General features: G+C 44.0%; 1 protein-coding gene across 1 annotated transcript in view; it reads left to right on the forward strand.

Annotated features, from left to right (window-relative positions):
* The window catches only part of lama4 (laminin, alpha 4), a 129,623-nt gene that overhangs the window by 22,488 nt on the left and 82,816 nt on the right, over positions 1 to 24,319 (forward strand). Inside the window, exons 3-6 of the mRNA XM_078212712.1 lie at positions 13,398 to 13,525; positions 14,305 to 14,385; positions 20,667 to 20,881; positions 23,643 to 23,743. Of these exons, the coding sequence (XP_078068838.1) occupies positions 13,398 to 13,525; positions 14,305 to 14,385; positions 20,667 to 20,881; positions 23,643 to 23,743 (525 nt within the window). The remainder of the gene's footprint in view (positions 1 to 13,397; positions 13,526 to 14,304; positions 14,386 to 20,666; positions 20,882 to 23,642; positions 23,744 to 24,319) is intronic.

Below are 24,319 nucleotides of genomic sequence, written 5' to 3' on the forward strand. Positions count from 1 at the left end.
TTCAGTGTTACAGGAATAACCCAATCTAATGGCTGCCATATTTCATCATCCGTTCTTCACAGACAAGCCAAAGACTGATTCATATATCTTTATAGACTCACTTATTGTTACTAATTCGGTATATGTGGGCATTTTATTACTTTCTCTTGCTTTTAAGTACTTAATAAACTCACTCATCCTTTAACTCAAGAAAACCTGGATAAATTAGATTCTTTTAAAATATAAATACATTTGGACTGGGAAAAGTTGGCCCGGAGGGAAAGGATCCTCTTTTAAATTAACCTTGTTGTGACAAACAGAGGCAGTTGGATAAAGAAAAGGGGCCAATTCGTCTCTCCTCACCTGGGAACATCATTTGGGGGTACCTCATCCAAAATCATAACAAATTGGGGGACCTCATCTGGGAACTGCTTATAACACTATTGGTCAAAGAAACAACTGGACCAGCCATATAAATACTACAAAAACAGGCTGAGAATTCTACAGTGAGTAACTCATTCTCTGACTCTCCAAAGACTGCCCAATTTGAAGAAGGCACAAATTCAGAGTGTGATGGAATACTCTCCACTTGCCTGGGTAAGTGCAGTTCCAAGAACTAAAACTCAACACCATGCAAGACAAAGCAGCCCACTTGATCAGCATTCCATTCACCACCTTGAATATTCACTCACCCCACCATGGGCAGACAGTGGCAGCAGTGTGTACAGTACCATCTACAAGATGCACCGCAGCAACTCGCCAAAGGACCTTCAACAGCACCTTCAAACCAATGACCTCTGCCATCTAGAAGGACAAGGGCAGCAAATGCATGGAAACATTAGAACCTTCACGTTTCTTTTCAAGTGACATACCATCCCGACTGGGAACTAAAGCGACATTTCTTCACTGTTGTTAGACTAAAATCCTGGAATTTTATTACTACCTCCTCAAGGGCAATTAAGAATGGGAACAAAATAATTAAGTGGAGATGCCGGCATTGGACTGGGGTGGACACAGTAAGAAGTCTAACTGCTCCGAAACTCATGATTTCAAATAAACCTGTTGGACTTTTACCTGGTGTTATGAGATCAAAATAATGCCAGCGATGCTCATATTTCAAGAGCCAATATAAAAAAAAATGCATCACATAAATTCAATGGAAGTTACTTTCATTTTCTTTGCCATTTAACATGGTTGTTGGCTACAGCAGTGTAGGTATGCAACGTGAGAATTTTAAACTGGTCTGCCCGCTGGCAAATAAATGTAAGTATCCAATATGAATCGTCTTAACAAACACAAGCCAGAGATGGCAATAGAAACATCCTCTAACCCTGCCAAACAGGTTTTCACCTCTGTACTCCATTCCACACCTTGGTCCCCTGTTATACTGAACAACAGTGTTTTATTGGGTCATAACCTCTGAGCTCCCCAGAGTCGTACTGGGGGGTGTATCCCAAAGATGCGCTTCGGAATTCCCTTCGGAAGTTCCCAGGTTGGCATTGTTTGGAAGTGCAAACTTCCCCTGGACAATACCCTGGGAACCATCTGAAAAATGCAATTTAAATTGCAAACTTTGAATGTTTTTGACTGGGTTACACCAACAGTTATCTTCTTTACGTACAATTACATCAGATATTTGGCACAAACAGGTCATCCAGCCCAACTAGTCCATGCCAGTGATGTGCTCAATTTGAGCTTCCTCCCTTATTTTCTCATCTATTTATATCTTGTGCACCATATGTTTGGATCATTATCAATAATTAGATCCAGAATGGTCTCTGACTGTCCTGGGTTTGGCACCATGGTTAACATATATTTAGTCTTTCCTCTGTTATTTTTTCAGTAAGTTCCAGTTATAATCTCATAATTGACTTGATTACTAGACGTTATATTCATTCTATCCTCCCCTCCAATCCAGGAGGTTTATTGGGGCAACTGATAAGCACTATGCATTCACTATTCTTCAGCTATTCCTTGAATGGGCTAGGTTGGCTGGCATTAACAGCGGACTGAAGTACCTCGGACCTGCCCGGCTTAGGTCTTGGTTCACCAGACCTGCAACAGGGCTCACCTGCTTACAATCATTCACTACTGTGTCTATCAAATTGCCAGCTCGATCCCGAAAAGACCTAAATTCCTTCCTCGAGGAACATTGTGGGCCCAATTTTACCAACAAGTTGTGCCCATTTTTGGGCCCGAAAACTTGCTGAAGTTGGGCGTGAGGTGAATAGTGAGCTCCGCGACCGCCTCCGCGCCCGTTCCCCCTTTCCCAAGTAGCTAAGATGGCTGCAATCGGCACCGCGCCTGAAACAGGCGCGACATCAATTTAAATGCATTTGCATGTATTTAAATTGACTTAATGGGCTGCACGCCCAAACTTACCTGCATTTCCCCCTTTACAAAGAACAAGAACAAAGAACAAAGAACAATACAGCACAGGAACAGGCCCTTCAGCCCTCCAAGCCCGCGCCGCTCCCCGGTCCAGGATTGAATCCTGAATCCAGGATCCCCGCCCAATTTTCCAGCCTATCTACATCCTAATATCCTATCCACCGAGCTGTCCCTCACAGCTACGATGCTTTGTTCATCACAACCTATTAACTCACCCCCACCCCCCCATTCCAGACCATGTGATCTCCAGGGAGAGGCGAAAACCCAGAGTGAAAACCCCAGGGCCAATATGGGGAAAAAAAAATCTGGGAAATTCCTCTCCGACCCCCTGTGGCGATCAAAACGAGTCCAGGAGATCACACTGGCCCTGATCAGAAAATGCTTCCCAACCCTATTCATTTCCACTTCTGCGTTACGAACACCATCTGAATTCCCTGCCCCCGAGACAGGTTCCCAACTATCCGCAGTCTCGCTCTGTACTGGCACCAGCAAGATGATCATAGAATGAAGCCTTGAAACGAGAAACAAAGAACAATTAGCCCGCGCCGCTCCCTGGTCCAAACTAGACCACTCTTTTGTATCCCTCCATTCCCACTCCGTTCATATAGCTGTCTCGATAAGTCTTAAACGTTCCCAGTGTGTCCGCCTCCACCACCTTGCCCGGCAACACATTCCAGGCCCCCACGACCCTCTGTGTAAAATATGTCCTTCTGATATCTGTGTTAAACCTCCCCCCCTTCACCTTGAACCTATGACCCCTCGTGAACGTCACCACCGACCCGGGGAAAAGCTTCCCACCGTTCACCCTATCTATGCCTTTCATAATTTTATACACCTCTATTAAGTCTCCCCTCATCCTCCGTCTTTCCAAGGAGAACAACCCCAGTTTCCCCAATCTCTCCACTTAACCAAGCCCCTCCATACCAGGCAACATCCTGGTAAACCTCCTCTGTACTCTCTCCAAAGCCTCCACGTCCTTCTGGTAGTGTGGCGACCAGAACTGGACGCAGTATTCCAAATGCGGCCGAACCAACGTTCTATACATCTGCAACATCAGACCCCAACTTTTATACTCTATGCCCCGTCCTATAAAGGCAAGCATGCCATATGCCTTCTTCACCACCTTCTCCACCTGTGACGTCACCTTCAAAGATCTGTGGACTTGCACACCCAGGTCCCTCTGCGTCTCTACACCCTTTATAGTTCTTCCATTTATCGTGTAGCTCCTCCCTACATTATTCCCACCAAAATGCATCACTTCGCATTTATCAGGATTGAACTCCATCTGCCAATTCTTTGCCCAAATTTCCAGCCTAGCTATATCCTTCTGTAGCCTCTGACAATGTTCCTCACTATCTGCAAGTCCTGCCAGTTTTGTGTCGTCCGCAAACTTACTGATCACCCCAGTTACTCCTTCTTCCAGATCATTTATATAAATCACAAACAGCAATGGTCCCAATACAGAGCCCTGCGGAACACCACTAGTCACAGGCCTCCAGCCGGAAAAAGACCCTTCCACTACCACCCTCTGTCTTCTATGACCAAGCCAGTTCTCCACCCATCTAGCCACCTCCCCCTTTATCCCATGAGATCCAACCTTTTTCACCAGCCTACCATGAGGGACTTTGTCAAACGCTTTACTAAAGTCCATATAGACAACATCCACGGCCCTTCCTTCGTCAACCATTCTGGTCACTTCTTCAAAAAACACCACCAGGTTAGTGAGGCATGACCTCCCTCTCACAAAACCATGCTGACTATCGTTAATGAGTTTATTCCTTTCTAAATGCGCATACATCCTATCTCTAAGAATCTCCTCCAACAACTTCCCCACCACGGACGTCAAGCTCACCGGCCTATAATTACCCGGGTTATCCTTCCTACCCTTCTTAAATAACGGGACCACATTAGCTATCCTCCAATCCTCTGGGACCTCACCTGCGTCCAGTGACGAGACAAAGATTTGCGTCAGAGGCCCAACGATTTCACCTCTCGTTTCCCTGAGCAGCCTTGGATAGATTCCATCAGGCCCTGGGGATTTGTCAGTCTTTATATTCTCTAACAAACCTAACACTTCCTCCTTTGTAATGGAGATTTTCTCCAACGGTTCAACACTCCCCTCCGAGACACTCCCAGTCAACACATCCCTCTCCTTTGTGAATACCGACGCAAAGTATTCATTTAGGATCTCCCCTACTTCTTTGGGCTCCAAGCATAAGTCCCCACTTTTGTCCCTGAGAGGTCCGATTTTTTCCCTAACAACCCTTTTGTTCCTAACGTATGAATAAAATGCCTTGGGATTCTCCTTAATCCTGTCTGCCAAGAACATTTCGTGACTCTTTTTTGCTCTTCTAATTCCCCGTTTGAGTACTTTCCTACTTTCTTTGTACTCCTCCAGAGCTCCCTCCGTTTTTAGCTGCTTGGACCTAACATACGCCTCTCTTTTCTTTTTGACCAGTCCCTCAATTTCCCTGGTTATCCACGGTTCTCTAATCCTACCCTTCCTATCCTTCTTTTTTACAGGCACATGCTTGTCCTGTAGCCCTAACAACTGTTCCTTAAAAGACTGCCACATATGGTGGTGGGTGAGTGGAATCGGCTGACGTCGGTGGTGGTGGAGGCAAACTCGTTGGGGTCTTTTAAGAGACTTCTGGATGAGTACATGGGATTTAATGGGATTGAGGGCTATAGATAGGCCTAGAGGTGGGGATGTGATCGGCGCAACTTGTGGGCCGAAGGGCCTGTTTGTGCTGTGGCTTTCTATGTTCTATGTTCTATATCAGATGTGGATTTACCCTCATCAGCCTCTCCCAATCAAGAGCTGCCAATTTCTGCCTGATCCCACTAAAGTTAGCCTTCCCCCAATCCAACACCTTACCCTTGGGACACCACTCATCCTTTTCCATCACTATCCTAAAGCTAACAGAATTGTGGTCACTATTTGCCACATGTTCCCCTACCAAAACTTTGAAGACCTGACCGGGCTCATTCCCCAGTACCAGGTCCAGTATAGCCCCCTCTCTAGTCGGGCTGTCTACATATTGTTCCAACGAACCCTCCTGTACACATTTTACAAATAAAATGTTACCACCGCATTCACCCATCCAGATTCAGCTTGAAACAGACATGGACTGCAAAGGTGTGTTTCGGGCACTCCAGCTTCTAAGGAGGTAAGTTCAGAGCTTCCAGCGGCTCTCTGACTCAAATCGGTGGTGGGGCGGGTGGGGGGGGGGGAGAGGGGGGCCAGATCATTCTCTGGCGGGGGAAGGGGGGTAGGAGGTGGGGGAGCAGGGGGAGGGGGGGATCCGCTGCCACTCTGTGGGCGATTGGTGGGGAGAAAGGGGGATCTACTGCCACTCTGCGTGCGATCGGTGGGGGGATGTGGGGCAGGGGGCTGCGATGGGTAGCGGGAGGGGGTGGGTGGATAAGGGGCACAGTTATGTTGTGAGTGTGGGGCAATATCTGTGGGGGCCATCGCTCCCAGGCCACTTTATCTGGCCAAGGAGAATTATGGCAGGGGAGCATTTTTCAATTTTGTTTTCCTGCGCATGTGCAGTTGGCGGCTCCAATCAGAGCAGCAGCGTTTCAGGCATGATAACGTCCACAGGCGTCTGCAGCGCGATTCGGAATTGCTGCTTTTTTTTCAGGCAGAGTGCGTACCGGGGCGCAGGAAAACAGGTCTAAAAGTCCGATCTGAAACAGTCCCAGGTTCAGCACTTAGAATCAAAATGGTAAAATCGGGCCCTATAACTCGTTGGCTATTGGAAATTTGACAAGCAGATTTGAGCTGTTGCTAGTTGGATGGCATACATTAGTAATCCGTCATGAGTAGAATAGTGGTCAGCACAACTCAGTGTGAATAAATTACCATTGATCTCTGGAACACACACTGTAATATACCTCATTAAAGAATGGCTCCACCACTTATAGATTACAGTTGAAATATGGGTGTGAAACAGACAGGGCAGGAGGCTTGGGTTAAGAACAGAATTAAATGTTGTATTATGGCAATCTATTTAACCTGTTGTTATATACTATAATTTGACATCATTTTAAGGTCCTGGTGATTTTGCATTTTCTTGTTGATCCATTTTTCAAAACCCCGATGCCAGATGAAAAGAAAATCTGCCACATAAATAGAGAAGGTGGTGAAATGGATTTCTGTTGCCTGGAAACATTAGAAATAATTTGAAAAAAATTAAAATGATGGCCTGTTGAGAAAAAACAAGCTGTCTGGCCAGAAAAATGGATGCAGAGAATCCTAATATGGCCTTTTTGCTTGTAAAACATGCAAGAACCCACTGAGTGCTGCCAGATAACCCAAATGTCACCATATTGCTATCACTATTGTTTGGCAACCACACAACCTATGATGATGTCATTAGAGGCTCATACTATCCTGACTAGTTTCCCTTTGGGGCAGCATGGTTCCATATCTGACAATATATTTAAAGTGGACTCTCTCTCATCTAAATTAACCTCATGGCAATGAGATTTGGTTGTAAAATATATACTTTTTAATTGCAAAGTTTTAACATTCTTTGTTGTTGTATAAAATTTGATGGAGAGATTCTTAACAGTCCAGAACATCTTTATCGCAGGAACTGAATGTAATTGTGGTTCAGGTATTGTATTGCTTGTGGTGCATTAGAAAATATGTTGGATTGAAGATTCTGTGCACCTTATATCAGTTAGCAACTGTACTTTGGGGATAAAGGGGGGGAGGAGCATATGTACATTACACAAACAATGTTTCCTTCTTAAATGGATTTTTTTCAGCCTGTTATACCATGCTAGAGTTAAAGGGTGCTGGAAATGGAACTATGCAGGCCTAGGTTGTTTTGCTGGATCATGCTGCATTGCCAGCTGCAGCAAGTCACAGCTGATTTGAATTGATTTATTATTGTCACATGTATTAGTGTACAGTGAAAAGTATTGTTTCTTGCGCGCTATACAGACAAAGCATACCATACATAGAGAAGGAAATGAGACAGTGCAGAATGTAGTGTTATAGTCAGAGCTAGGGTGTGGAGAAAGATCAACTTAATGCAAGGTAGGTCCATTCAAACGTCTGATGACAGTAGAGAAGAAGCTGTTCTTGAGTCAGTTGGTATGTGTCCTCAGACTTTTGTATCTTTTTCCCTACGGAAGAAAGTGGAAGAGATAATGTCCGGGGTGCATGGGGTCCTTAATTATGCTGGCTGCTTTTCCGAGGCAGTGGGAAGTGTAGACAGAGTCAAGAGATAGGAGGCAGGTTTGAGTGATGGACTGGGATTCATTCACGACCCTTTGTAGTTTCTTGTGGTCTTGGACAGAGCAGGAGCCATACCAAGCTGTGATACAACCAGAAAGAATGCTTTCTAGTGCATCTGTAAAAGTTGGTGAGAGTCGTAGTGGACATGCCAAATTTCCTTATTCTTCTGAGAAAGTAGAGGCATTGGTGGGCTTTATTAACTATAGTGTCGGCATGGAGGAACCAGGACAAGGTTCTTGTGATGTGGACACCTAAAAACTTGAAGTTCTCAACCATTTCTACTTCATCCCTATTGATGTAGACAGGGGCATGTCCTCCACTATGACTATTTCCTTTGTTTTGTTGACCTTGAGGGAGACATTATTGTCATCGCACCAGTTCACCAGATTCTCTATCTCTTTCCTGTACTCCGTCTCATTATTGTTTGAGATCAGACCCAGTATGGCGTTGTCATCAGCAAGGCTGAAGATCAAATTGGAGGGGAATTTGGCCACACAGTCATAGGTATATAAGGAGTATAGTAGGGAGCTAAGAACACAGCCTTGTGGGGCACTGGTATTGAGGATGATCATGGGGGAGGTGTTGTTGCCTATCCTTACTGATTGTGGCCTGTGAGTTAGGGAGTTCTGGATCCAGTCACAGAGGAAGGAGCTGAGCCCCAGGACACGGAGTTGGAGGTGAGTTTTGTGAGAATAATGGTGTTGAAGGCTGAGCTGTAATTGATAAATAGGAGTCTGACATAGGTGTCTTTGTTATCTAGGTGTCCGAGGGTTGAGTGCAGGGCCAGGGAGATGGTGTCTGCTATGGGCCTGTTGCGGCGGTAGGCAAACTGTAGTGGATCCAGGCAATCTGGGAGGCCGGAATTGATTCATGCCAAGACCAGCCTTTTCGAAGCTCTTCATGATAATGGATGTCAGAGCCACCGGCCGATAATCATTAAGGCACAATGCCTGGCTTTTCTTTGGTACCAGGGATGATGGTTGACTTTGTGAAGCAGATAGGACCTCAGATTGTTGTAAAGAGAGGTTGAAGATGTCTGTGAATACCTCCGCCAGCTGATCCGCGCAGGATCTGAATGCTCGTCCGGGTACCCCATCCAAGCCAGTCACGTTCCATGGGTTGACCTTCAAGAAGACTGCTCTGACATATGCAATGCTGACCTCAGATACAGGTTCACCCGAGGCTTCAGGGGTGAAGGGCATGCTCTCGCTGACCTCTTGCATAGAATGCATTGAGCTCATCAGGGAGAGGTGCATTGGTGCAGGCGATTTTACATGCCTTCATCTTGACCTGTTATATCTTGGAGATCTTCCCATAGTCGGCGGGGGTCCTTGTAGCTATCCTGGGACTCTAGTTTGGTCCAGTGCTGTCTTGTTTGCATCTTTGATGGATCTCCTTAGATCATATCTGAATTTCTTGTATAGGTCAGGATCACCTGACTTTAACGCCTCAGACCTGGACTTCAGCAAGCAGTGGATATCCCTGTTCATCCATGGTTTCCGGTTGGGAAACTCACGGATTTGCTTCTTTGGCACACAGTCTTCTGCACACTTACCAATGAAGTCAGCTGCTACTTGCCCCCCCCCCAGGGTGGCACTGCCAGTCTGGCACTGCCCTAGGGGCACCCTCGGCTTGTATTCAGACTCCCTGGGGGGGCCTCAATGGCCTCTGGTTCCACCGGAGAGGCCAATACGACTGTTCCCCGTTCATGGGGAGCAGGTGTTTTCCTCGCCGGACAGAACCTCTCCCGGCGAAGCCATAAAGGCAAGCAAGCCCAGACGATTGAGCGCTCTGCTCGCTAAACACATTGAAATGAACAATGAAATAAATTTCAATAAATTAACCAGCCTCTCGCCCATTTCTGGCGAGAGAATGACCACGCCGAAAATCCGGATGTCGTAAAATCGCGACAGGCACAAAAACCAGCACCATTCGCGCTAGCACCTTTATGCCTGATTTTGAGATGTTTTCCCACCGCAAAACGGGTGTAAAGTAATGTCTGCCCATTGGATGTATTTAAGGGGAGACAAAGTAGGACTGCCACAAAATTAGTAATTCAGAGGCCTATGCTGATACACTGGGAACATGGGTTCAAATCTCTTCACAGCAGCTGGAGGAATCTAAATGCAATTAATTTTTTAAAATCTGGAATTAGGTCACCATAAAGCTATCATTAATTGTAAGAGAAAACATCTGGTTTGCTGTCCTTTAGGGAAGGAAATCTGCTGCCCTTACCTGGTCTGGCCTACATGTGACTCCAGATCCACAATGTGTTTGACTCTTAACTATTCTTAGGGATGGGGAACAAATATAGGCCTTGCCAGCAATGCCCACAGCCAATGAAAGAATTAAGAAAAAGAAAACACGTAAATAATGAAGCTACGTATTACTGAATGCAGGGTATATTTTCAATTTATACTATAGATATATATATATATATGTAGATTTATGGCAGCATGGTGGCACAGTGGTTGGCACTGATACCTCACGGTGCAGGGACCCGGGTTCAATTCCTGGCTTGGGTCACTGTCTGTGCGGAGTTTGCACGTTCTCCCCGTGTCTGCATGGGTTTCCTTCAGGTGCTCCGGTTTCCTCCCACAGTCCGAAAGACATTCTGATTTGATAAATTGACCATGCTAAATTCTCCCTCGGTGTACCTGAACAGGCACCGGAGTGTGGTGACTAGGGGATTTTCACAGTAACTTCATTGCAGTGTTAATGTAAGCCTACTTGTGACACTGATAAAAAAAAGACATAATCACTCCAAACATGGAGAACAGAATTGTTTGAAAAGCAGGGATAAAAGAGTAAGTAATTCATCCCAAAATGACGTGAAACATCACATAGCAATGCTGTGGAATTGGAAAGGATGTGACATTTTCCTAAAATAAAGCATTAATTTTGTTGTAGTCATGGAAATGTCTATTGTAAATATTCACATCCTTTTCCTGTGAACAGTATGGTTGTTAAGAAAATATTACTTGTTCTGCAGCTAGTTTATTTTTGCATTAAGTTAAAGAAAATATTTCTGCTAGAATGTAATTCTTAGGATTACATAGGATATATGGCACTGTAACAGGCTATTTGACCCAATCAGTGATTCAGCAAGAAAAATCTTCCAGGCTGTATCTCAGCCTGTCAGAAATTTTACAATGGAACATTTTCCAATGAAGTTAGGCATACAACTGGATAGGCATACAACCGGGCACCGAACTCTGGAAAAAAAAACATGCAAGTAGAGTTTCTGCTTTAGGCATTGTTGGCAAAATGGGTATTAGCTATGTGCAAAATTGGAGCTGTTTCAAAAATATATTTCTGTTCAAACTCATTTGCATATCACCAAATGCAACCAAGCACAATCAATGTATTTTAAAGCATAATTTTGAAACTATTGTCCTTTAAAGGAACATTCCTTGAATATTGCTAAAAAAGGAACATGCTTTCAAAGCTTTATGTCTTTTACTCATCAGGACAAATGCAAGAACACCAAATTTCAAGGGACTAATAATTTATACTGCATGAAGAAAAGGTGATGATTAGTTGGCAAGTCCACTCTAATTGATCGAAATGTTGCCTTGGAGAATACACCAGGGAACTTTTGCATTTTTGTTTAATTCAAAAATGTCTTCCAACATGGATTGATTCAGGGAGATTCCAGAGTTGGAGTTTAGAAGAATGAGAGATGATCTCATTGCAACCGACAAAATTCTAGAGGGGCTTGATAGGCTGGATTGTTTGCATTGGTCGGGAATGTAAAACACAGGGCACAGTCTCTTGATAAAGGGCTGATAAAAGTGATAAATATCTCTTGATATTTAGGACTGAGTTGAGGAACGGCATGAAATTGCGTGAGAAGATGTGGGATTTTTAAGCCGTGGGCATGCGATGGAATCAATAGGCATCCACCAACAATTAAAGGGCCATTGAAAATCCAATTAACTGTGATTTCATGCTGCCCATGTGATTCTTAGTCGCATGGGCAAAACATGTGGATGCTCATCACATTTTTGGTATTTTCTCATCCAAGGACAGGATAAAATGCCCCCAAGTCAACAGCAGTTTCTCTGTGATAGAGTTTGTAACTGTGTGAGTATAGAGTTTTGCTTGTGTTATTCTTAAGCATTTGACGCCTGACTTTCAGAAGCATTTCAGAACTTCCCTGGAAGATTTCTCTGAGGATTGGGGAAGATTGTTCCATCATTTCCAAGGCACTGGTCATCTACATTTGCTGCAATGGAGATAGTGCATTCTGCTGGTGGGACCTCCTCTAAAGAGAGAGGGAAAGGAGGCCAGGGGAACACAGGTAGTGCCCCAGGCAGAGACTTGCTAGAGGAAAGGCACATGAAAGCTGGTGCAGGGTCGGCAGGGAGACCAAGGCAGAAGAGGACACCAAAAACGCCACGATCTAGTGGCTAGAGTATACAGGCAATGTACCAACTACCTACCTGAGGTCCACTGTCACCCCTTTGCAAAATGATAGGCCTCTAATTGTATTGGGGTCACGCCATGCCAGTGGTGTTGAAGGTCACAGTGGCCCTCAAGTTCTACACCTCTGGTTATTTTCCAGACTCAGTGGTGGGGGAGGGGTGGGGGGGGGGGGGGGTGTTGTGTGATGTCTCGGAATCAGCCACACACAGTTGTGCCAAGCTAGTGATTGACACCATCTTCAGACGTAACCGCACTTCATCAACTACTGGACAGACAAGGGCAGCCAGTCAAACGGAATACAAAGCTTTGCGATGATGGCTGGGTTACTCTGCATCCAGGGTGCTATAGATGACACATATGTGGCCATGAAGGTGGCAGCAGGAGAGCTGAGGAGCCAATGGTGTGAAGCTACCATCTGTGGGATTATGACTGAATGCCTCAAAGTCAGAATCCTGCTGCCCGATTTCCGTTTATTTTATTTTATTTCATATCATCTCATTCTCCATTTTATCGCTCTCTTTCTTTCCTCTCTCTTCCCCCACCCCATTCTTCAGGCCAACTGCCACATTCCTCAGGCAGTCCTTTACCAAGTTGTTTGGATGCATGATCACACTGAATCTGTACCAATGCTGAAAGACCAAGTTGCACCTTTGTTTTGCAATTCATACATTTTGACCACTTAATGGACACTTTCAATACCTTCTCAACCTTCTACATGTTCATTTACTTTCCCTTTGTCCAACTCCACCACCCCTCCCTACCCTCATAGTATAAATCTCTGCTGACTCTCTTTTCTCTCAGCTCTGATGAAGGGTCATCTAGACTCAAAACGTTGGCTCTATTCTCTCTCTCCACAAATGCTGTCAGACCTGCTGAGATTTTCCTGCATTTTTATGTGGAACTTGTTTTGTTCTGTTTTCAAACAAATAACCAGTCAAGTAAATTGGACCGACAGATCATCAAATAACTTGCACATGACAACATTGTACTGCATGTTTTTTCCTCCACAAGCTAAAAATGTTTATCAATTTTCTTTTCTCATCACTGTGCCCATTTATGGATGCATGATCACACTGAATCTGTACCAATGCTGAAAGATGGATTGTGATTCAGAAACAAATGTATTTAAAAGGAGCATAAGCCTATAAAATTTTTTAAAATGAGAAATGCGTAAAGCACATATAACAGAGATTCTTCAGGTATTACATTAATGTTGATTCAAAACTCTCAACTTTAAATAACTACTGCAAAAAGGAAAAGTTACTTTAGTTGCTTTTGAAATTCAATTGAAATCTATTATGCAGTAAATGACAAAATATGAATTATTTATCACTTTGTATTTCAGAACTGTCAGAATAACACGACTGGAGACCACTGTGAAAAATGTCTTGATGGCTATATTGGTGACGTTGTCCAGGGTCATCATAAATCTTGCCAGCCTTGTCCTTGCCCTTTAAGTATACCTTCAAATAAGTAAGTGGAAAAAGCGAAGACCTGTTTACTGCAGTGCTGCAATTGTTAATTGCTTTATAAAGTGGTTTAGGCTCTATAAATAACCTTGATAACATGGTCCTGATGTATGTAATGATTTTTTAAAATATCAGGTATGTTTAGGTTAGCTTAGCTTAACATATGAAGCATATGTGACCTTCATCATTTGGAAATTCTAAAGAGCTGGTTATCACCTGGCAGGAATTTAGAATACAACTTTACAAATGCTGAATTCAACAGAAAATAGATGTATATTGATCTTGAAAAGGGGCAATGTTGAAAACTGAAACATGATCTGCTTGACAGTGGACTTCAGTGAGCCAGAGTGGCCTTGCCTCAATTGTGTGACCTTGTATTCTATACAGTCAAGTTCTACTCTTTTGTCTTTGAAGTTGGCTCAGATGAAATAGCAACATTTATGTTTTAACGTGTTTCCATGTAAATTATGTCAATTATGTCAATAGAGAACTTTCAAATAATAAACTTTTGAGATATAAAGGAAAATATTCTAATTTTTAATGTGAAATCAATTACAAATATCTTGTTTATACAGAGGAATTATCAGCCCTCATTTCTTATGAAGCAGTAGTTGACTAAAGTAGTCACTCTAGTTGCCCATATTAAGAAGTGCAGCTATTGAATATTATAATGTTCAGCCTGGCTGAATGTAACATAGAGTATGGTAAGAGTGGAAGTAAAAGCTTTAAATCTGCTATTAAGAGGAAATTAATCTTTCTTTGTATTTTCTTTTCATTTTTCAGTTTTGCTATTTCCTGTATGATTAAAGCGGATAAATTGCGATGTGTATGTCAGGAAAACTACGCTGGACCCAGATGTGAAAGGTTAGTATTTGTTATTTGGTTGTTTTGCACTAGATTGTATATGATAAGAAAATGTAATTTGAAATCTGTGAGCCCCACAAGATTTGTTGTGTTGTCTAAAGGCTAGAATACTAGTGGTGCTGCCTTTTATTAGCAACATTTAAGAGGCATCTGGATGGGAACATAAATAGGGAGGGAATAGAGGGATATGGACCGAGTGAGGGACAGAAGGTTTTTTTTTAGTTTAGTTAGGGTATCATGATCGGTACAGGCTTGGAGGGACGAAGGGCCTGTTCCTGTGCTGTACTCAAGAAAGAGAGAGTTAAATATTTGATCAAAAGCAGGATGAGGGGCTATGTGGGGAAAAGGCAGGGAAGTGGAGTTAGGATAAGATGGAGATTAGCCATGATCATATAGAATGGTGCAGCGGGCCCGAAGGGCTCAATTCTCTACTCTCGCTCCTAATTCCTATGTTCCTCCTTTTCTTTGTTCTTTGTTCTTTCTCAAATTACAGAGTAGTACTTACAGCACAAAAAATAGGCCATCCAGTCCAACAGATCTCTGCCAGCCTTTCTACTCCACACATGTCTCCTTTCACCTTACATCATCCCAACCTATCAAAATATTCTCCAATTCTTTCTCCCTCACAAACCTACGGGGTGGGATTCTCCGGCCGCGCTCACACCAAAACCGGAGAATCCCGCCCAAGGTCAATGGACCTTTGTGTGGTCCACCCTCCCCTCCCGCCTCTCCCCCCCAGCCTGCTACGATTCCCATGGCGGACGGGAAGGGAGAATTCCTCCCATCATGTTTAACTTGGATTGTCCAGTCAATTGGCTGGGTACTTTTGGTTCTGATTTGTTGGCGCCGTCTGTCGTCTTCACTGCGTTGATGGTAAACTGAAAGAATGAGTAATATACTCACTTGAATAATTAGTTTATTTTCCATTTCCAGCTCAAAATGTAAATCAGGTAATTTATATAATGGGTGGACAGGTAATTACTTTGTACATTTGTTGTTTAATCAGTGAAAGTAACAGTTGCCTTAATGACTGGAGAGTCTGGGCAAAAGTATTCAATCAGATAGACAATGACATAGTTCCTGAGGGGTGATGGTTGTGTTGGATTTAACCATTACATCTCCTAACCATAGTGCTGTTTTTATGTAGTTCTGATTTTTCTTTGTATATGATAGGAAAATGCAATTACATTTTGATGATCACAGTACCGTTGGGTACAGTGATCATCCTTCTTTCTTTGTTATACACAGTTCAAACAGTTATAAAGAATACACAATAAATGGGATATACTAAGAAAGGTAGATGAAGTGAGAAATCTTGGCATACACAGGTCACACAGTACACAGGTCCATATAGGCAAAGTAGACCAGGTTGTAAAGAAGGCATATGGAATGCTGTCCTTCATTGGCAGAGGTATAGAATATAAAAGTGAGGATATAATGTTGGAATTGTATAAAACAGTGGTGAGGCCACAAATGGAGTATTGTGTGCGCAGTTCTGGTCACCATTTTACAGGAAGGACATAATTGCTCTGGCGAGAGTGTAGAGCAGGTTTACAAGAATGTTGCCAGGGCTGGAAGAGTAGCTATAAGGAGAGATTGAGTAGGTTGGGGTTATTTTCCTTGGAACAAAGAAGACTGGGAGGTGGCTTGATAGAGGTGTACAAAAAGAGTGGACAGGATAAACTTCTTTTCCTTGGTGGAGAATTCCAGAACCAGGGGAAGTAGATTCAAGATAAGTGGCAGTAGGTGTAGAGCGGACATGAGGAAGGACTTTTTTATGCAAAGGGTGTTTGGAATTCGCTACCCGAGTTGATGGTAGAGACAGAGATCCTAAATTATTTTTTAAAGTACCTGGATCTGCACCTTAAGTGTTTTAAGATGCAGGACTATGGGCTGGGTGCAGGAAGGTGGGATTAGAAAGGGCTCTGGGTGGTCTGGGCTGGCATGGACAAGATGGGCTGAATGGCCTCTTTCTATGCTGTAACGTTTCTATGGTTCTAATTAGCCATGAGTAGTAGACATGTTTGTGGTGAGTCCCACTCCCGGGCAGTGACTGCAAATAAAGCGAAGACTTAAAAATGTATTGCAGTAGGGCACTGTGCCAGACCCTTCCAATCAACACTGCAACAGTGAAATTCCCCATTGAAAATATCTCTGAAATTCAGTCTCACTTAATGGGGACTTTGCACTGTCTAGGTTGATCAGTTACAGCTGTAAACTGCTATTAGTGTAAACTGTGGTGATCAGCATCATATAATCTTATTATCCTGTTTCGGCTGAAAAATGTATTGGCCCAAAGATTGCTGAGGCAGGCCAACAAATGGAGCTCATAATTAGTTAGGCCTGGCCTTGCCCATTTTGTCCTGCACATTTTTGAATGTGGAAATGGAAGATAGCAAAGCTGTGGCAGCCTACACGGGACACATGGAATCTGAGTGAACTGGACAAGCAACTGAATATCTCCTTCACTGTGCATGGTCTGAACAAGTAAGTTAGAATGGGTTAATATGGAAAGAGAAATAAAGAAAGAAAAGGGAAGATTGGATGGAAAGAGAGAAGAGAAATCAAGAAAAAATATAAAATATATATTTTTTAAATATTCAACAATTCAAATCTTAAGGAGTGGAAGGTTACAGTTATGGTCATTCATTTTCAGTGCCTGAGAGTTTGTTTCAAAGTAATTAACACTTATGACATTGTTAAAAAGATACTTAGACCAAAAGGAACAAGCCATAATTTTCTGTCATGAGTTCGATTTTTTATTCAATCTGAAAATACAAAAATAAGTCATGTCCAGACAATACATTTGGCTGAGAAGCCAAGCAGTGAGATGACTTTTGAACAAAGAACAATGAACACAGAAAAGTACAGCACAGGAACAGGCCCTTTGGCCCTCCAAGCCTGTGCCGATCATGATGCCCTAAGTAAACTAAAAAAAAACCTTCTGTCCTTACTCAGTTCGTCTCCTTCTATTCCCTCCCTATTCATGTACCCATCCACATGCCTCTTAAATGTTGTTAATCTGCCTGCTTCCACCACATCCTCCGGCAGCACGTTCCAGGCACCCACCACTCTCTGCGTGAAAAAATTCCCTCGCACATCTCCCTTAAACTTCCCCCCTCTCACTTTGAACCGATGCCCCCTTGTAATTGACACTTCCACCCTTGGAAAAAGCCTCTGACTATCCACCCTGTCTATGGCTCTCATAATTTTGTACACTTCTACCAGGTCTCCCCTCAGCCTCCATCTTTCCAGTGAAAACAATCATAGTTTATTCAACCTCTCCTCATAGTCAACACCCTCGAGTCCAGCAACATCCTGGTGAACCTTCTTTGCACTCTCTCCAAAGCTTCTGGTAATGTGGCAACCAGAACTGCAGACAATACTCCAAATGCGGCCTAACCAAGGTTTTCTTTAGCGGCAACATGATTTCCCAACTCTTGTACTCAATGCCCTGATCGATGAAAAGGCAAGCATGCCAAATGCCACCTTTTTCACAAAGCTACTGTCAGATATCCACTTTAACATGTGTACTTTCCCTCACTTTTACGTTGACAGAAATTTTTGGACCAAAAATATTTTACCCTGTACATCCTCTACACTACCAAGCATTGCCTTGGTCTGCAGATGAAGCTTTATTCCACATCGAAACCATATTATAATTGGGATGGGAGCAATGTTCTCTCAAACTTCTCTTTGCTCTGCATGGACGACTTGTTGCATTGTGTGATCCTTTACAGATCACCACAAGGAGGCGTATATGTGCATCTTAAAGGGAACATTGGTTGTGCATGGCCTTTTTATTTCTGTAAGAAGTCTCACAACACCAGGTTAAATCCAACAGGTTTATTTGGCAGCACAAGCTTTCGGAGCACTGCCCCTTCATCAGGTGAGTGGGAGTTGTGTTCACAAACAGGGCATATACAGACACAAACTCAATTTACAAGATAATGGTTGGAATGTGAGTCTTTACAGGTAATCAAGTCTTAAAGGTACAGAAAACGTGAGTGGAGAGAGGGCCAAGCACAGGTTAAAGAGATGTGTATTGTCTCCAGCCAGGACAGTTAGTGAGATTTTGCAAGCCCAGGCAAGTCGTGGCAGTTACAGATAGTGTGACATGAACCCAGGATCCCGGTTGAGGCCGTCCAGGCAATGGGATCCTGTGTGAGAACCTCTCCGGCTACGTCGAGGGCATCCTGAAACCCATTGTACAAAGAATCCCCAGCTTTTGTCGCGACGCTTCAGACTTCCTACAGAAACTCAGCACACATGGAGCAGTTGAACCAGGAGCACTACTCGTCACAATGGATGTCTCGGCGCTCTACACCAGCATCCCCCACGACGACAGCATTTCTGCAACTGCCTCAGTACTCAACGCCGACAACTGCCAATCTCCAGATGCAATTCTACAACTTATCCGCTTCATTCTGGACCACAACATCTTCACCTTCAACAACCAGTTCTTCATCCAGACGCACGGATTGTGCCATGGGGACAAATTTTGCACCTCAATATGCCAACATCTTTATGCACAGGTTTGAACAAAACCTCTTCACCGCATGGACCTTCAACTGGCGCTATACACTAGATACATCGATGACATTTTCTTCCTTTGGACTCATGGTGAACAATCACTGAAACAACTATATGATGACATCAACAAGTTCCATCCCACCATCAGACTCACCATGGACTACTCTCCGGAATCGGTTGCATTCTTGGACACATGCATCTCCATCAAGGACGGTCACCTCAGCACCTCAAGCCCACGGATAACCTCACGATGCTCCACTTCTCCAGCTTCCACCTAAAACACGTTAAAGAAGCCATCCCCTACGGACAAGTCCTCTGTATACACAGGATCTGCTCAGATGAGGGGGATCGCAACAGACACCTACAGATGCTGAAAGACGGCCTCATAAGAATAGGATATGGCGCTCGACTCATCGATCGACAGTTCCAACGTGCCACAGCGAAAAACCGCACTGACCCCCTCAGAAGACAAACACGGGACACAGCGGACAGAGTACCCTTCGTCGTCCAGTACTGCCCCGGAGCAGAGAAGCTACGACATCTTCTCCGGAGCCTTCAACATGTCATCGATGAAGACAAACAACTCACCAAGGCCATCCCCACACCCCCATCTCTTGCCTTCAAACAACCGCACAACCTCAAACAAACCATTGTCCACAGCAAACTACCCAGCCTTCAGGAGAATAGTGACCATGACACCACACAACCCTGCCACAGCAACCTCTACAAGACCCACCAGTTCATCGACATGAATTCCATCATCTCATGTGAGAACACCATCCATCAGGTACACGGTACGTACTCTTGTGACTCGGCCAACGTTGTCTACCTGATAGACTGCAGGAAAGGATGTCCTGAGGCATGGTACATTGGGGAGACCATGCAGACGCTACAACAAGGGATGAATGAACGCCGCTTGACAATCACCAGGCAGGAGTGTTCCCTTCCAGTCGGGGAACTCTTCAGCAGTCACGGGCATTCAGTCCCTGATCTTCGGGTAAGCGTTCTCCAAGGCGGCCTTCACAACACACGACAACACAGAATCGCTGAGCAGAAACTGATAGCCAAGTTCCGCACACATGAGGACGGCCTCAACCGGGATCTTGGGTTCATGTCACACTATCTGTAACCCCTACGACTTGCCTGGGCTTGCAAAATCTCACTAACTGTCCTGGCTGGAGACAACACACATCTCTTTAACTTGTGCTTGGCCCTCTCTCCACTCACATTGTCTGTACCTTTAAGACTTGATTACCTGTAAAGACTCGCATTCCAACCATTATCTTGTAAATTGAGTTTGTGTCTTTATATGCCCTGTTTGTGAACAGAACTCCCACTCACCTGATGAAGGAGCAGTGCTCCGAAAGCTTGTGCTGCCAAATAAACCTGTTGGACTTTAACCTGGTGTTGTGAGACTTCTTACTGTGCTTACCCCAGTCCAACGCCGACATCTCCACATCATGGCTATTTATTTCTAGCATAGTGCACCCTGGACTATTGCACAGACATGCACCCATGCAGGTTAAAAGGAGCATTACCTGTGAGTAATTTGTAAGGCTGTTCAGTACAAATGTAGAAAATACTTCAGTTCCCTGACGAATTCAATGACGACTCTCAGTTTAATGAGATCTTCTTCAAAAAGTGAAAAACATTTTACCAAAATAATTACCACCCATATACGGAAGAGACCTAGCTGCATTACAATGAAGGGCAAATACATTGTTGAAAAAAATGCTTGTTTATTGCAGATGTGCACCTGGTTACTATGGAACACCTTTACTCTATGGAAGCAGTTGCAGAAAATGTAACTGTAATGGTAACTCTGATCCCAATCTCATATTTGATGACTGCAATGAGGAAACTGGGGATTGTCGCAATTGTCTGCGAAATACAACAGGCATCCACTGTGAACGCTGTGCTCCAGGTTACTATGGAGATGCCGTCAATGCTAAAAACTGCACAGGTTTGTACATCTATTTAAATAACTGTTCAATTATCGTAGTAACTTCCAAATGCAACTGGAGACCTTCAGAGTGAAAGTGGCAAAATGTGCATACTAAATTTTTGTGATTTATACACGAGGACCCTCAAATCCCTCTGCTGCAGCTTTGTGCATTCTTTCTCCATTTAATTATTATTCAGCTCTGTTATTCTACCTGCCAAAGTGTATCATTTCAAGGCCGCGATTCTTCCATCCCGCTGCGATTCGTGGGGTTCGCGCGAGTGTACGCACCCCAGCGTCTCCCAGTGCCGGATTTCCAGCGGCATCTGCGCCATGCCAGAAATCCACGGGGAGGCGCCAAGACCATTTAAATGCTCATTTTAATATAATGTAAGTTTCATTAGCGGGCCCAGGACTGAAGTTTCCGGGCCCACTAACATCTCCCCACCGCCAGAGTATTTCACTCCAGTAGGAATTACAGTAGTTCCCCACTTTCAGGGAGCTAGCAGCCTGACCCCGCTGGAGTGAAGAGGGGGCAATTGGGGCAGGCTGAGGGGAGGGGGGTGGTCAGCAAGGGGAGCGGTTAGCCTGCAGGGGGGATCGGCATTGCGGGGAATGTCGGGACTGCGGTGGGGGGGTTTACTGTCGGGGGGGGGGGAATCGGTGAGGGGGGTGGGGGCTGGAGATGGCGGTGGGCCGGGAGGGAAGGGGTCAGGGCTGGGGCCAGAAATGATCGGGGGCCAGCGATCAGGTTTTGGGGGGACAGAGGGCTGGCGATGCCGGGCTTGCGGGGCTGGCCAGCAATCGGGAGGCCATCACTATGGGACCACTCAGCACTGACAGATCACCACATGTGCGGTGGCACGCTCAGCACGCTGATTTCAGCCTCTCCAGCGGGGATAGGCCCCACCCCCTGAAATTTAATGATATTCTCGCTGGTGGCCTCTGCAGTGCGCAGAGTGTGGGAGATTCTTTTCTGAACTCCCACTGAAAAAATCAGCGTGAATTAGCTTTCATATGAATTCAACACTTCAATTCTTTGGGGGAGAATTGTGCCCCACATTTTCCTACACTATATTCCATCTGTCAAGTTTTTGCCCACTCACTTAATCTGTCTATATCTTTCTGTAGATGTCATCCTCACCACTTGCCTTCCCATCTATTTTTGTGTCATCCACAAACTTGGCAATACTATATTCACTTCCCTCATCCACGTCATTATTATATATTATAAATAATTGTGGATAACAGGTTGCCATCCTCAAAATGTCCCTTTCATCACAACTCTCTACCTTCTATTAGTTAGCCAATCCGCTTTCCATGCTAATATATTATCCCAAACACCATGGGTCTTATCTTATTAAACAACCTATTATACAGTACCTTACTGAATGCTCTTTGGAAATTCAAGTGTACTACATCAACTGTTACTCTTTATCTATCTTGCTCATTAACACCTCAAAGAATTCTAATAAATTTGTCAGGCATGATTTTGCCTTCATGAAGTGGATGCTGTCTGCTGATTCAGCTGGATATTAAAGATCCCAAACTAATAATTGAATTGAACTCATTGATGTCTTTGGGATCTTATGTGAAATATAAATGTTGCGTACACCTACATAGCAATTACAATTGCACTTCAGAATGAATTAATGAATTGTTTTGGGGCATCCCAAGAGATGTGAAAAGTGCTGTATCAATGTAAGTGTGTCCAGATAAGCTAAAATTACACGTAAGACTGCATTGCAGTAGATCTAATTGAATTTAATGGAAAGTATCGCCTAACTACAGTATAAGTGTATCCTTGCATGTTGGGTGAAAAGATATTTATACTAGTTTTATATTGAAGCACTGGTATAAGCACATTGCTTTGATTGTTTATGCAGCTTCCATGATGTGTCTGCCCAACCTCTGCTGCTCATTTGTATGGATTCACTTTATGTGGAAAGGATACCAGGGTTTCCTAAAATTATGCACTTCCAAAATTGAGGTACAAGCCTATTAAACAAATTCGGTCAATTTTAGTTTATGCAAAATTGTTCAAACATCCTTCTTCACCCTGACACACTCAGAAGGATCAAACAGTTAGAATGCCTTCTTAAGTGGCAAGTCCCAGCCCCTTGTAATAATGGAAGAAGAAGGAGAGCAGGAAAGAATCATAGAATCTCAACAGTGCCGAAGGAGGCCATTTGGCTCATCGAGACTGCACTGTCTTTCTGAAAGAGCATCTTTACCCAGGCAAACCCCCTTGGTTTATCTTCATAACCCTGCACATTTCCCATGGCTAATCCACCTAACCTACACATGTTTGGACTGTAAGGGACAATTTAGCATGGCCAGTCCACCTAACCTGCACATCTTTGAACTGTGGGAGGAAACTGGAGTATCCTGAGGAAACCCATGCAGACACGGGGAGAATGTAAGAGATAATCTAAGAACAAGGCACCAGAGTAAAAGATGGCAGCCTGTTCAATAGACCTGCTCGTGGCATTGTGTTTGCACCTGTTATGCTGGTTTTTACATGCCAGTGTCAGCAAAATGATCGCTGCAGGAAATTAGGTCACAGGTTTCTGGTGAGCTGCTTGACCAGTGTAAATTTTTGCATTATTTCACACAATTATGATCCAGGTAATCTTGGGTGAATGTCTACTCTGCAGAAGTTTGTTTTTCATGAATATGCAGCATTAAAATATCTCAATTACTCAAAACTTGTCAACTCTCCATGAATCAATATAAATTGTTAACCATCTTGTGATTTAAAAAAATCTTTGTTTCCTAAAAGACTGTCTCTGTCAAAAATGTGGCACGGATGAATGTGATCATGTTACTGGGCACTGTCACTGTAAGCCAGGAGTATCAGGAGCCTTCTGTGACCACTGTGAGGTGAGTGTATTACTTAATATTTAGATCGTTGTATGTGATAATATAACATAACGAGTCAATTTCCCGTGGCATTGCTCACAGAGTCAAGGCCAAGGACAAGGAGGATGAGGGGGCAGGAAGCCGGGAAGGGGAATGAGGGAGTAGGATGGGGAGGGGAAGAGGTCAGGTTGGTGAGATGGAAACATATGGAAAAGGAGAGAGGAGGGGCCAAAGGGAAAGGAAAGGGGGAGAATGTGGAAAGGCTAATGGAAGATGAAAGACAGGGAAGGGCAAGGAAGAAGGGACAAGAATGGGGACAGTGAGAGTAAATAGTGAGAAGGAAAGGAAGGTACAGGAGCAGGATAAAATGGAGCAAAGCCTAGAAACTGTCTCCAGGTGGGGCGGACCAGACACACTAATTTCTTCAATATGTAGAGGAAGGGCATCCACCCTGTCTCATTACATCTACTTTCTACATCCCATTACACTACCACTACACAGTGGTTTATATGTTGGCATCACTTAAATATGGATGTGCTCATTCCATTTCTCCTAACAAGCTGTCTGATGACATTGAGGACACCTTTTTTAGTGTTT

Source organism: Mustelus asterias, chromosome 5, assembly GCF_964213995.1.
Source record: "Mustelus asterias chromosome 5, sMusAst1.hap1.1, whole genome shotgun sequence".
NCBI lineage: Eukaryota > Metazoa > Chordata > Chondrichthyes > Carcharhiniformes > Triakidae > Mustelus > Mustelus asterias.